This window comes from Ovis aries, chromosome 12 (assembly GCF_016772045.2).
Source record: "Ovis aries strain OAR_USU_Benz2616 breed Rambouillet chromosome 12, ARS-UI_Ramb_v3.0, whole genome shotgun sequence".
Taxonomy (NCBI): Eukaryota; Metazoa; Chordata; class Mammalia; order Artiodactyla; family Bovidae; genus Ovis; species Ovis aries.
This window is the reverse complement of record NC_056065.1, coordinates 36,293,572-36,306,192: the sequence shown is the minus strand read 5'-3', so window position 1 is coordinate 36,306,192 and position 12,621 is coordinate 36,293,572. Positions and strand designations below refer to the sequence as shown.

The 12,621-nt window shown below is 41.5% G+C and overlaps 1 protein-coding gene across 1 annotated transcript in view; it reads left to right on the top strand.

Annotated features, from left to right (window-relative positions):
- The first annotated feature begins 320 nt into the window (after window positions 1-320).
- Window positions 321-12,621, top strand: part of NME7 (NME/NM23 family member 7) — a 241,564-nt gene continuing 229,263 nt past the window's right edge. Inside the window, 2 exon segments of the mRNA XM_042257207.2 lie at window positions 321-404; window positions 536-638. Of these exon segments, the coding sequence (XP_042113141.1) occupies window positions 582-638 (57 nt within the window). The 5' untranslated portion in view covers window positions 321-404; window positions 536-581.

The window sequence follows — 12,621 nt, the reverse complement described above, 5'->3', positions numbered from 1 at the left end:
ATTATGCGATGCATTTAAACTTAAGTAACACAGAACATATGGTGTAAGACTTCACTAAGTGAAAACTGGATAAACTCCTATTTAAAAATGTAGATTATTTGGACCTTAGCCACGTAGTAGCTTCAACTTCCGGTCACCTGTCAATCAAACGGAAGTGACGATCGGGGAAAGAGGTAGGCGGTGTTCCGTCACCCTAGGCGACGGAGTGACGAGGCAGTACTGTCGACCGAGTGGGCGGAGGTGGGTTTACTCCTAGCCAATAGAGACGAAAGGGCGGGCCACTGGCCGCCCGGCTAGAGTCCGGCAGTAGGCGGGGCTTTGTTGCCGGAGTAACCTGGCGTTGGTGTTGGTTCCTTCCTGTTGAAAAGATACCTGTTTCCTTGTGCTAAGATCCTGAGGCTATGGTGAGTGCTAGGCGAGGCCAGAAGGTCCGGGGTCGTGTATACGTAGCGTCCCAAGTCCTGGGGCGTCTGGGTCCTGAGAGGAGTTCGCGTCCCTTCTCTCGTCACCTCGTTTTCTTTTTCTCCCTTTCCAGGCGCCGTCCCTGCAGTTTTCTTGTTTTTCCCGGTTTTTGTAGCACCATGAATCCCACTTTCGTACTGCTAAGCCTTGAGCGTAATGTGACAGAAAGTTTAGGGGTAAGACTCTAACAGTTTGAGGTGAGACATTGTTTCGAACAGACGTGTAAAATGTTTTTATTTTTAATCATTTTTTTCTTCCAAGCTCTCGGCTTCACCTTAACGCGCTTCATTTAACACTGTGTTGTGTGTATGTTACTTTCTCATTGGCTAGTGTGTGTGTGTGTGTCTGAGCGCGCTCAGTCGTGTCTGACTCTTCAGTGACCCCAAGGACTGTAGCCCGCCAGGCTCCTCTGTCTATGGGATTTCCCTGGAATTTCCCAGGCAAGAATACAGGATCTGGGTTGCTATTTCCTTTTCTAGGAGATCTTCCCCACCCAGGGATCGAATCCATGTCTCTCGAGTCTCCTGCATTGGCAGGCAGGTTCTTCTAACAGTAGCGCAACCTGGGAAGCCCTACTTTCTCATTACTGATCTGAATATCCTTATATTCTGAAGTCTTTGCTTTCTTGAGTGGTCAACCACTGTCGCATACACTGTCTAAGGGCCATTTAGTAATAGCTGTATTTTGCATTAGTTCTAGCCAGTTGATTACCTTCTAGTTCTGTGCTTTTTAACAAGAATGCCCCTCAAGATCACTTGGAGATCATTTATAGAAAATTCACTTGGAGAAGGCAATGTCACCCCACTCCAGTACTCTTGCCTGGAAAATCCCATGGACAGAGGAGCCTGGTAAGCTGCAGTCCATGGGGTCGCTAAGAGTCGGACACGACTGAACTACTTCACTTTGACTTTTCATTTTCACGCACTGGGGAAGGAAATGGCAGCCCACTCCAGTATTCTTGCGTAGAGAATCCCAGGGACGGGAGAGCCTGGTGGGCTGCCGTCTATGGGGTTGCACAGAGTCGGACACAACTGAAGCAACTTAGCAGCAGCAGCAGCAGCAGCAGCAGCAGCAGCACTTGCTAGAGCTTCATCCCTAGAAATTCTGAATAAATAGGAATAGGGCTCCATATTTGAATTTTTAAAAGCCTAAGGATGATTTTAATTCAGTCACATGTTTGTAAACACCAGGGTTCTAATGGATTCACTTAATGGCCAAACATTTTAAACATTTACAAATAAGGAACTGGAGGATAGAAGGATGTCCATTGTCAGATGAATTTAGTTATGAACTTAACATCAGAGGCTCTCCCACTGCCCATTCTTTCTCCACTACTACTCAGCAACTCATTTTATTACCCCAGTCTGTCTCTGCCCTCCTCCTTCCAATCCCTTTCCAAACCTTCACTTTTAAAAACCCTGTCCCCTTTCCCTCCATTCCACCCAGATGACAGAGTCTAACGGTCAGTTTCTTTAACCCCAAGTCTCCAACCTATATATTGATATTTCTTTTTACCCATCATTGGGTCTTTTGTTTCTAGTTTATAGAAACAGGTGTTGAAAGATAATGCTTTCATTTTTGCTCTAAATCTTATTGCCTCCCACTACTTACAGGACTTTTTGCTTCGGGTTATCGTTCTCCTTTCCTGTACTTTCAGCCTTTTCCTCTCCATTTCCTTCTCCTCAGTGTCTGAGTCATGCATCTCAAGAAAATGAAATAAAACAGAAGCCCATTCCCCATCTTGTGTTTATCTATTCTCCCCACTTATCAGTAAGCTGCTGGAAAGCATAGTGCTTCCATTTTTAGCAAATTCTGCTTGTTCACGTGCATCCTCAAAACTCTGTTGTCTGAATTCCTCTCTAACAGCTTCGTGAAGTTGTTCAGTCACTAAGTCATGTCTGACTCTGCAAGCCCATGGACTGCAGCACGCAAGGCTTCCTTGTCCTTCAGTGTCTCCCTGAGTTTACTCAAACCCATGCTTATTGAGTCAGTGATGCCATCTGACCATCTCATCCTCTGTCACCCTCTTCTCCTGGTGCCCTTAATCTTTCCCAGCATGAGAGTCTTTTCCAGTGAGTTGGCTCTTTGCATCAAGTGTCCAAAGTATTGGAGCTTCAGCTTTAGCATCAGTCCTTCCAATGAATATTCAGGACTGATTCCCTTTAGGATTGATTGGTCTGATCTCCTTGCAGTCCAAGGGATTCTCATGAGTCTTCTCCAGCACCACAGTTCAAAACCATCAATTCTTCGACTTTCAGCCTTCTTTATGCTTCAGCTCTCACATTTATACATGAGTAATGGAAAAACCATAGCTTTGACTATATGAACCTTTGTTAGCAAAGTGATGCCTCTGCTTCTTAATATGTTGTCTAGGTTTGTTATAGTTTTTCTTCAAAGGAGCAAGCATGTTTTAATTCTGTGGCTGTCGTCACCCTCTGTATTGATTTTGGAGCCCAAGAAAATAAAATCTGCCGCTCTTTCCATTTTTTCCCCATCTATTTGCCATGAAGTGATGGGACTGGATGCCGCAATCTTAGTTTTTCAATATTGAATTTTACACCAACTTTTTCACTCTCCTCTTTCACCTTCATCAAGAGGCTCTTTAGTTCCTCTTTGCTTTCTGCCACTAGGGTGGTATCATCTGCATATCTGAGGTTGTTGATATCATGAAGGTGTTCTTGCTTAAATTTTGAATGGCCTTTTAAGTGCCAAATCCAGTAATTTCTCCTCAAAATTTATTTTATTTAGCTTTTCTGTGACAGCTGAAGTATGTGCTCAGACACTCAGTTGTGTCCAGCTCTTTGCGACCCCATGGGCTCAATAGCCTGCCAGACTACTCTGTCCATGGGATTTCCCAGGCAAGAATACTGGGGTGGGTTGCCATTTCCTTTTCCTGGGAATATCCCTGACTCAGGGATTGAACTCGTGTCTCCTGCATGCAGTTGAATTCTTTATCACTGAGCCACCAGGGAAGCCTGTACAGAATCATAAGGAGATGAAAAGTGACATTTGCAAAATACTGTGTTTTGGTGCCTGCCATTCAGATTTTCCAACAATCCTAAGAGCAATGAATTGCTCCCTGCACTCTCTGCACTGGCTGGAGGTGTGTGGTGGCTGTTTCAGATTGGGTGGTCAGTGAAGGCTCCTCTGAGGCAGTGACTTTTGTCTTCGAGTCTGAATATTAAGGTGCAGTGATCTGAGGGAAGATTCTAGACTGTACCAACAACAAATCAAAAGAGCTTTGAGCTCTGACCTTAAGGTTTAATGTGAACAAAGAATAGAAATTAGATTGTGAAGTGTTGGGGCGGGGCGGGGGGGTGGGGGGAGTATGGTAGAGAATAGCATGAGATTCCAGTAGAGAGGTAGGCAAAGGGTAAACCACAAGAACGAAGTTTAGCAGTGTTTTGCAAACTATAGATGTAACCCATTATTGGGTCATGAAATTAATTTGTGGTGTGTAGCCAACATTAAAAAAGAAGACACATGAAGTAGACTTTAACTGTATTTATTGCATGTAAGGATCGCTTTCATGAAACTTAAAAAAATTCTATGTGTGTTGTGTGTACTGGATTATGATGTAGAATATATTTCTTACTGTACGTCATGATCCACAGAGTTCAAGATATAATATACTTTGAGCAATACACACTATAAATGGCAAGATAGTTGAAATCTCAAGGGATGCAGATTTTTTCTTCCTCCTTTGAATCAGTGACAATCTTATTGTGTGGCAAGAAAAACTCTGAATTTAGTGAAAGTGTAAAATTGACTAGAGTAGAATTTTCAAGTTTCTGCATCCAGATCTTCCTCTTATGTCAGTTGCTGTCAGTCCTTTATGAGAAAGAGTAGGCCTTTAGAAAAAGAAACAGATGTCCTTTCTCTGTTCAGTCTGGCCACAGGCATCTGTACTCTATCAAAGCTGATGGTTGCTATAAGCAACTGAGGATGGAGCTTGTTTCCTGGTGTGGCTTCCTGTCATTGCAATTAAGTTATCTGCATCTGGTTTGTTACTGTTGTAGCTTCTAGTAGCAGAATTGGGTTCAGGTTTCAGATTTTAGAACCACCTTTATCTCATGAAGCAGAGATAGGCAACTGTAGTTAAGGTTGTCTCCCATACATACTGTTTAAGATAAGATAAAGAATATAGCAGAGTCATCAATTTATTTACTGTTGTGTATACAGAGAATAGAGAAGATGATTCCAAATATTACCCATTTGTACTCTACAAGCAGTATGCCATGGTCTTCCGTGGTGGCTCAGATGGTAAGGAATCTGCATGCAATGCAGCAGACCCAGGTTTGATCCCTGGGTTGGGAAGATCCCCTGGAGAAAGGAATAGCTACCCACTCCAGTATTCTTGCCTGGAGAATTCCATGGACAGAGGAGCCTGGAGGGCTACAGTCCATGGGGTTGCAAAAGAGTCAGACACGACTGAGCAACTAACACACAGCAGTGTGCCAGTGTGTCTATTTCTCTTAACCTCTAACTTGATATAGTACAGAGGCATGCTTTGTTGTGTTACTGTTCAATTTTGTGGATATTTAAAATTTTTCCTTTTATATATTAGATTGCATCTTCCTCAATTACTGTTATAGATTCATTTTCCTAAGGAATAGTAAAAGGTCAGGGTAAAGGGAGGGAATGGGAGATGGCAGGTATAGTTCTTAATCCAGTTTCATAGCTCTTATGTACTTTTGGGGCTTCCCTGGTGGCTCAGTGGTAAAGAATCCCCCTGCAGTGCAGAAGACATGGAGACAGGAGTTCCATCCCTGGGTCAGGAAGATCCCCTGGAGTAGGAAATGGCAACACATTCCAGTATTCTTGTCTGGGAAATCCCATGGACAGAGGGGCCTGGTGGGTTACCGTCCATGGGGTTGTGAAAGAGTCGGACACAACTTTGGAACTAAACAACAACAAACTTTTGGGAAAGAGACAGCTAAGCATGAATGATATGTAGTTAGCAAATATTAGATCTTGAGATCCATAAGTTTCTGTCCAACTTAAATGGATTAGCTGGGAACATGTACTTTTGTTACTGTTAGTCTTGAAACTTTACTATGCAGTGATTTGATTGTGAAACTATATGTAGGAGCCCTTTTCAGGTCTAATCTGTTTCTTGTTGTTACTGCTGCTGCTAAGTCGCTTCAGTCGTGTCAGACTCTGTGCGACCCCAGAGATGGCAGCCCACCAGGCTTTCCTGTCCCAGGGGTTCTCCAGGCAAGAACACTGGAGTGGGTTGCCATTTCCTTCTCCGGTTTCTTGCTAAAGAGGCTCAGAAATAGGGCTTTGGAAAATGGGAAATCCCTCCATCTAGTGGCAAGTATGGGTCTATCATTTTTAGTAAACCATCTTGCTCTTTAAGTAGTTTCTTGAGTGTGTTACTGTGTGTACCCAAATCTCTGAAAGGTGAATATTTGTACATCTTAGATATTTGAGTGTTTTTCATAATTAAATAATTGAAAATTTAATCTCCAAAGGGAGAATGGATCCTATAATAACATGCTCAATTTTCCTCAGTACATGCTTGAGAGGCTGCTTCAATTGTGTCCGATTCTTTTGTAACACTATAGACCATAGCCCGCCAGGGCTATGGGATTCTTCAGGCAAGAATACTGGAGTGGGTTGCCATTCCCTTCTCCAGGGGATCTTCCCAACTCAGGAACTGAACCCGGGTGTCTTACGTCTCCTGCGTTGGGAGATGGGTTCCTTTACCACTAGTGTCACCTGGGAAGCCCATTTTTTCTCAGAATTTCCTTTTAAAATCTAGTAATGACCTTGAGAATTTATCTTATCTCTTGCTGTACATGTAGGTCAGGCATGCATCATCAGAACATTTTTAGAACCAAAATTGAATTACTAAGTAGTTATATAGAAGTGGAGCAGAGCCTCTTGAACTCATCCTTCTGCCCTACTGTTGGGTTCCTGCTCCATGCTGTAAATGTGAGATACAAAGATGAATTAGACCAGATCTCTCTCTTAAGGAGCTCGCTGTCTTGGAGGAAGAAGGAAGGCAGGGAAGAGAGAAACATGATATACGGTAGATTGGTAGATTGAAGGCAGAAGGAGAAAGGGACAGCAGAGGATAAGATGGTTAGATAGTATCACCGACTCAATGGACATGGATTTGAACAAACTCAAAACAGTGAAGTGAAAGTCGCTAAGTTGTGTTAGACTCTGCGACCCCATGGAATTCTTCAGGCCAGAATACTGAAGTGGATAGCCATTCTCTTCTCCAGGGGATCTTCCCAATCCAGGGATCAAACCCAGGTCTGCCACATTGCAGGCAGATTCTTTATCAGCTGAGCTATGAGGTAGGCTGTTTTATTCTAAGAGAGAACTCTAGATTCATTAACTCATTCAACAATGACTTTTAAGTTCCTATTATTTGCCAGATAGTGTTCTACGCACCCAGGATGTAGCAATGTCCGGCAAAGTCGTGCCCTCATAGAGCTAAAATTTGGGGATAGGGAGTCACAGAATTTAAAAAAAAAATGTAGTGTTAATTATTGATAAGTGCTCTGAAAAATTAGATTATGGGAAAAGGAGTGGAGAAGGTAGTATTATTTCTGCTGGTATTTAGTGGGTGGTCAGGGAAGCTTATCTCGCTAACATTTGAGCAGAGAGCTGAATGCAGTGATGCTTAGAGAACCCTGGTAATCCTAGCAGTGGAGCAGAAGAGACAGAGGGAATACCAAGGGTAAAGATTCTGAGGTGGGAGCCTGCAGGGATGAGCAAGAAGGCCAGTAAGATTGGAGCAAAGAGGGCGAAGGAGAAAAGAGCAGAAATGTTGAGAGGTAGCCTGAGGCCAGATCATATAAGCTCTATGTGGTATGAAATCATAAACCCTTAGAGCTGAAAGAGACTCTTGTTTCTGAAACTGAGGTTGAGACCTTTTGGTGGATTGTGAACTCTAAATTGTGAATAGCGATTTGCTTTTACAAAAGTAACATATCAGTACATTGCACATTCTGAGGATAATTATTTGATAGAACTTTTCTTCAGTTGTGGGGGGTGTGTGTGTGTATTGGTTTTGGTGGAAATTATAGTTATTACTGTAAGTTTTGGTGAAAACAAAGTAAAATGCTTGTGAACCACTGATCTAGCCTTACATCCAAATATTGTAGATGGGGAACCTCAAGTTAGGAAGTACTCAGAGGTGCACGTGATTTCTTGCTCAGCAAGCCCTTCTTGCTGCTGTACTGTGCTCCTGTCTAGATGTTGTATGCACGTCCGGATGTAGATGTGACTGATTCCATGCTGCATTAGTTCTAATTTCTGTCTTTTTAAATGTTTTATTTATTTATTTTTCTCTACTCTGGGTCTTCATTGCTGCTTTCTCTGGTTGCAGCTCGTGGGGCCTACTCACTAGTTATGGGGCACAACCTTTTCACTTCGTGGCTTTACTTGTGGAGCGCAGGCTCTAGGCTTAGAGGCTCAGTAGTTGTGGTGCATGGGCTTAGTTACCCTCAGAGCATGTGAATCTTTCCGGACCAAGGATTAAACCCATGTCCTCTGCATTAGCAGGCAGATTCTTAACACTGGACCACCAAGAAAGTCCTCTAATTTCTTAAATACGGGAAGGAATTGCAAGCTTTATTTAGTTAATACCATATCAGTAAGTATTAGGATAGCAACTTCAGTTCTGTTTTATGATCTTTTTTACACTGTTTGGCTTATATCCCTTTGCAGTCTTCATTTTCCTAAATATCCTTTTTATTTCCCTAGGAAAGAAAGCTATCCAAAGTGAAGAGATAGAGAGGGAGAGAAAGAAATCCAGGACCCAGAGAGAGGGAGAGGGACAGACATCTACAGTCCAGGAGAGAAAAGAGAGAAATCTCCAAGGCCATGAGAGAGAGAGAGAAGTAGCCAGATCTCTGACTTGCCTATTCTTCCTGCCGTTTCTATGGTTCCCATTGCTCCTTCCTGAAGGCCTGGTCTTCTGGGAAGACAGCGCTGGTGGAGAAGGGGCTCCGTCCACTTTCAAAGACATGTATTGGGAATTTACCTTTGTAATCTGTCTTCTGGCTCTCAGAGGATCAGTAGTGTGCTGAGGAGAGTGAGCTCCTGGAGAGCAGGGTTTATTTACTACGCTCCTTGACATCCCTAGGCCTGGTCCATGAAGGTCCTCAGTAATGCTGTGCTTGAAAGACCTTCCTAATTAAGACACTGAGCTGTCATGAGACTGTTCCTATCTGTTACAACTAAATTGTCACTTCTACAAACAATAAATCTGTAATATGAAAGGGAAGAAGGATTAGGCTCAAAAGAGACTTAATTTTGGAGAACTGCAAAGGTAGATTAATGAAGTTTGATGATATTAGTCCAAAGGTTTAAAAAAAAATTCTTTTACAAACACATATACACACACATACCAGATTAATCCCTTCCTTTTTTTAATGTCATGAGAAAGATGTTCTTGAAATTGTTTAACAGGATTTAAAATAATTATTGTTTTGAATTATTTAAAACCCTGTATGTCACATAATGGGATTTTGCTGCTGCTGCTGCTAAGTCGCCTCAGTCGTGTCCGACTCTGTGTGACCCCATAGACGGCAGCCCACCAGGCTCCTCTGTCCCTGGGATTCTCCAGGTAAGAACACTGGAGTGGGTTGCCATTTCCTTCTCCAATGGGATTTTAAACAATTCCAAACAATAATTTTTAAACTTCCCTGGAACAGGAAATGGCAACCCACTTCAGTATTCCTGCCTGGGAAATTCCATGCACAGAAAAGCCTGGCGGGCTACAATGCATGGGGTTTCAAAGAGTCAGATACGACTGCGCACACATGAATGTAATGTATTAGATATTAGAAAGCAAATGAAGAGAATTCAGTGGATGTTATTCTTCTTTCATAAGAGTTGTTGTTTGAACCTGATTATTTCTTCAGTGACTAAAAAAGTATGCTTTAAGTCTACTTGGGACTAGTTGGGGGAAGTATCAAAGAAGAGCTCAGATTAGGTCCTTTTTATGGAAGGAATTAGAGAGAAATGAAATTGTTGACCTGGCATGTATTGTCTGTTCATTAAAATATTTCTTAAAGCCCTGATGACTGAAAGAGGATCTAGTAAAAACTAAGTTAACTTATTAACTTGTAAATCAGAATGGGAAACCTTCTTTTCTTAGTAACTAATATCAATCATTTATTTTAGGCCTACTATAAATAAACTAAGTTCTTTTCATGGAGGGAAACAGTCTCAGTGTTAAAAGAGACCCAAAGTTATACTGCTGTTGAGTGGCTGGGCCCTGATTTGAACCTATTTAACCTGGAAACCTGAACTCTTTCTCATCTGCTTCAACTGGGGTCACGGTGTTTAAATTTTCTAGGAATAAATTTCTTCCTCTTTTTTTTCATAACTATAGAGAGAAGTGAAGGCTCTTCCTTTTTGAAAACTCAATTTCTAGAGCATATGTGTGATACAAATTTTCTTCAAAAGTCATAATTCATATTTTGATAGTTATGGCCTCTGCAAAATGATCGTGATTTAATATAGAATTAATTACAGGGCTCCGACTGAGGGGTGTTTGTCAAATGGCTGCATGGCCTGGATATGTTGAAATCCACATTGAACATTAGGTGGCGCTCCTTAATCACTGGATACATTTTTTGGGGGAACGATAGTTTTATGGATATTACCAGTTGCTCATTCATTTTAATTTTATTGATATAGTATACGAATACCATTCATCTGGAAAGAACACAGTATCACGGATTATTTCTCATGAAGACACACACTTTTCCTTTTCATAAAGTAGGAAACTGAAACCTAGATGAAAAGAAGGGCTTTCTTGGGGATTAAAATTGAAAGTGGCTTCTCTGAAGAATCTGTTACTCCACCAAAATATCCTTTGTCCTGTTTAAAAGAAGCCCTAAACAGTAAACTACTAAATTTAAATTAAAATAATGCAGGAGTCACATGAAATATGTAGGCAAAAACTCTTCTAAACAGTAGGGAGGATTATCCTAATATGCATCTCTTCAGATAGACTCTCTGATGATCAGTACGTCTAACACTTGCTGATTTTATAGAAGTACATTTTTGCTTATAGCCCTTTGAATCTGCATCACTTGAGCGTGCATGTAGTACTTTCTTCAATGACTGATACTTCAAAATACTCAGACTCATTCCTTTCCACATGAGGATAAAGCTAACAGAATCAGTAGCCAACTGTAGAAATACTCAATAGTAATAATTACGATGTTTGCAAAGCTACATGTATGTTTCACATCTGTAGCATTCAGTATTTGAAGCAGAGGAAACATGGAACCAGTTTGGTTTGTGAAGAGCAACACTCCTCGGTCTCTGTAGCCAGGGCCACTGCAGTCTTCTGTGCATGGTGCACTCTACAACTGTGAGTGAATTGCAGATATGCTTATTTTTCTAATAGATGACAGAAAATGTTCCAAGGAAAGCACTCTTCCTGATTTGTGTAAAAGCACCAGGTCTGCTAAGGAATAAGCTTGGCACTCAGTGCCATTGGCATTTTCCCTAGAGGAAAAAAGAGTAGAAGATAGAAGAGGGAGCACAGGAGAAAGAAGGTGATATAAAAATAACATTGTAGGATGTGTCTAAATTGCTAAAAGGGTCACAGTGGGTTTAGAGCCTCCACAATAGCATCAGGATGCCCTCCCACCTTATCTGCCCCTCTCCCACCACCTTCAGGTCATACTGACTTTTTACCCCACAAATTCACCAAGCCTCATCTTCCCACTGAGGCTTCGTACTTATTGTCTTTCTGGAATATTTCTCTCCCAGACTTCTGCGTGAATGGTTTATTTCTTATCCTGGTTTTACTTCAAATGACATCTCCACATAGAGGGCTTTGCTTTATATTCTAGTTGAAGGAAGATTCCTTAGCGCTGTGTCCCAAATCATTAACATATTTACTTAGGCATTGTCTTGTCTTTATAGCACTTATTGTTGTAGGAATCACACCGTTTTTAAAAACATGCTACAAGGAGAGACAGAAAGTTGGTGAGCAAGCTCCATGTCAACAGGGCCTTGTCAGTTTTGAATATCCCTATTGTCTGTTGCAGTGCCTGGCAAAGAGAAGAAACTGAATATTTGCTGAATGAATGGAGGAATAAATAAATTCAGCTTTTCAGGCCTGAATAACTTTTTATTTGATAATAGCCAGTGGATAAGTTCTGTTTTTTAAATTTGTTCTTTCAACGAATATTTAGTTACACCTATTACATGCCATGCATATACTTAGTCCCTTGGACTATATCTGTGAACAAAACAGACAATTCCTGACCTAAGAGGTCTTAAATTCTATTGAGGGAGATGTATAATAAATAATCAACATATTAAGTATAATATGCATAATATTTTAAGATGTTAAATGCTATAGGGAAAAAATGGTCAGGGTGATGAACACTGGGAATGCTAGTAATGATGGGGAATATAATTGATAGGGAAGTGGCCAGGGTCAGTCTACCAGAGAAGATGATAGCTGAGCAAAGACTGGAGAGTGAGAAATGATACACCAAGCAGATGCTGGAGAGAAAGTATTCCAGGAAGTAGGGCAGCCAATAGAGAGGCTCTTAGGTAGAGAATGCCATGTGTTCAGGTAATAGTGTGGCTCTGACACCGTAAGCAAGAGTGATAGTTGTGGGAGATGGAATCAGATAGGTAACTGGAGGCCAGGTTTGCAGCTCATTGAAAGTGGGTTGATTTTATTCTGATAGAAATAGGAAGTGTTTGAGTCTGCAGGTTTTAAGAGGAATGGTAAGGTGGTTCAGCTTATATTTTTACAGGATCTCTTTGACTGCTTCTTAGAGAATAGAAAAATAGAATAGAATGTGGTGAAGGGCAGTGGTCAAGAATGGAAGTAGAGAGACCATTTATTAGATGTAATCTAAGTCAGAGTATGGTGGCTTGGAGCAGTGCGATTGCAATGGAGGTAGTGGAGTGATTCAGTGTATATCCTTTGTAGTTAGAGCTAACAGGGTTTCCTGATGGATCTGAGGTTTCAGAGAAAGAGTGAGTCAGGGATGGAGTTAAAAGATTACCCTTGGGTTACTGCCTAAGCAATGGTAAGGACTGAGTTGCTATTAATAGAGCTGTGGAAGACTGATGAGGAGCAAGTTTGGTGAGGGGCTGGAGCAGGGGTTTAGTTTGGAGCCCATTCAGTTAGAGACACTTATTTAATATCTA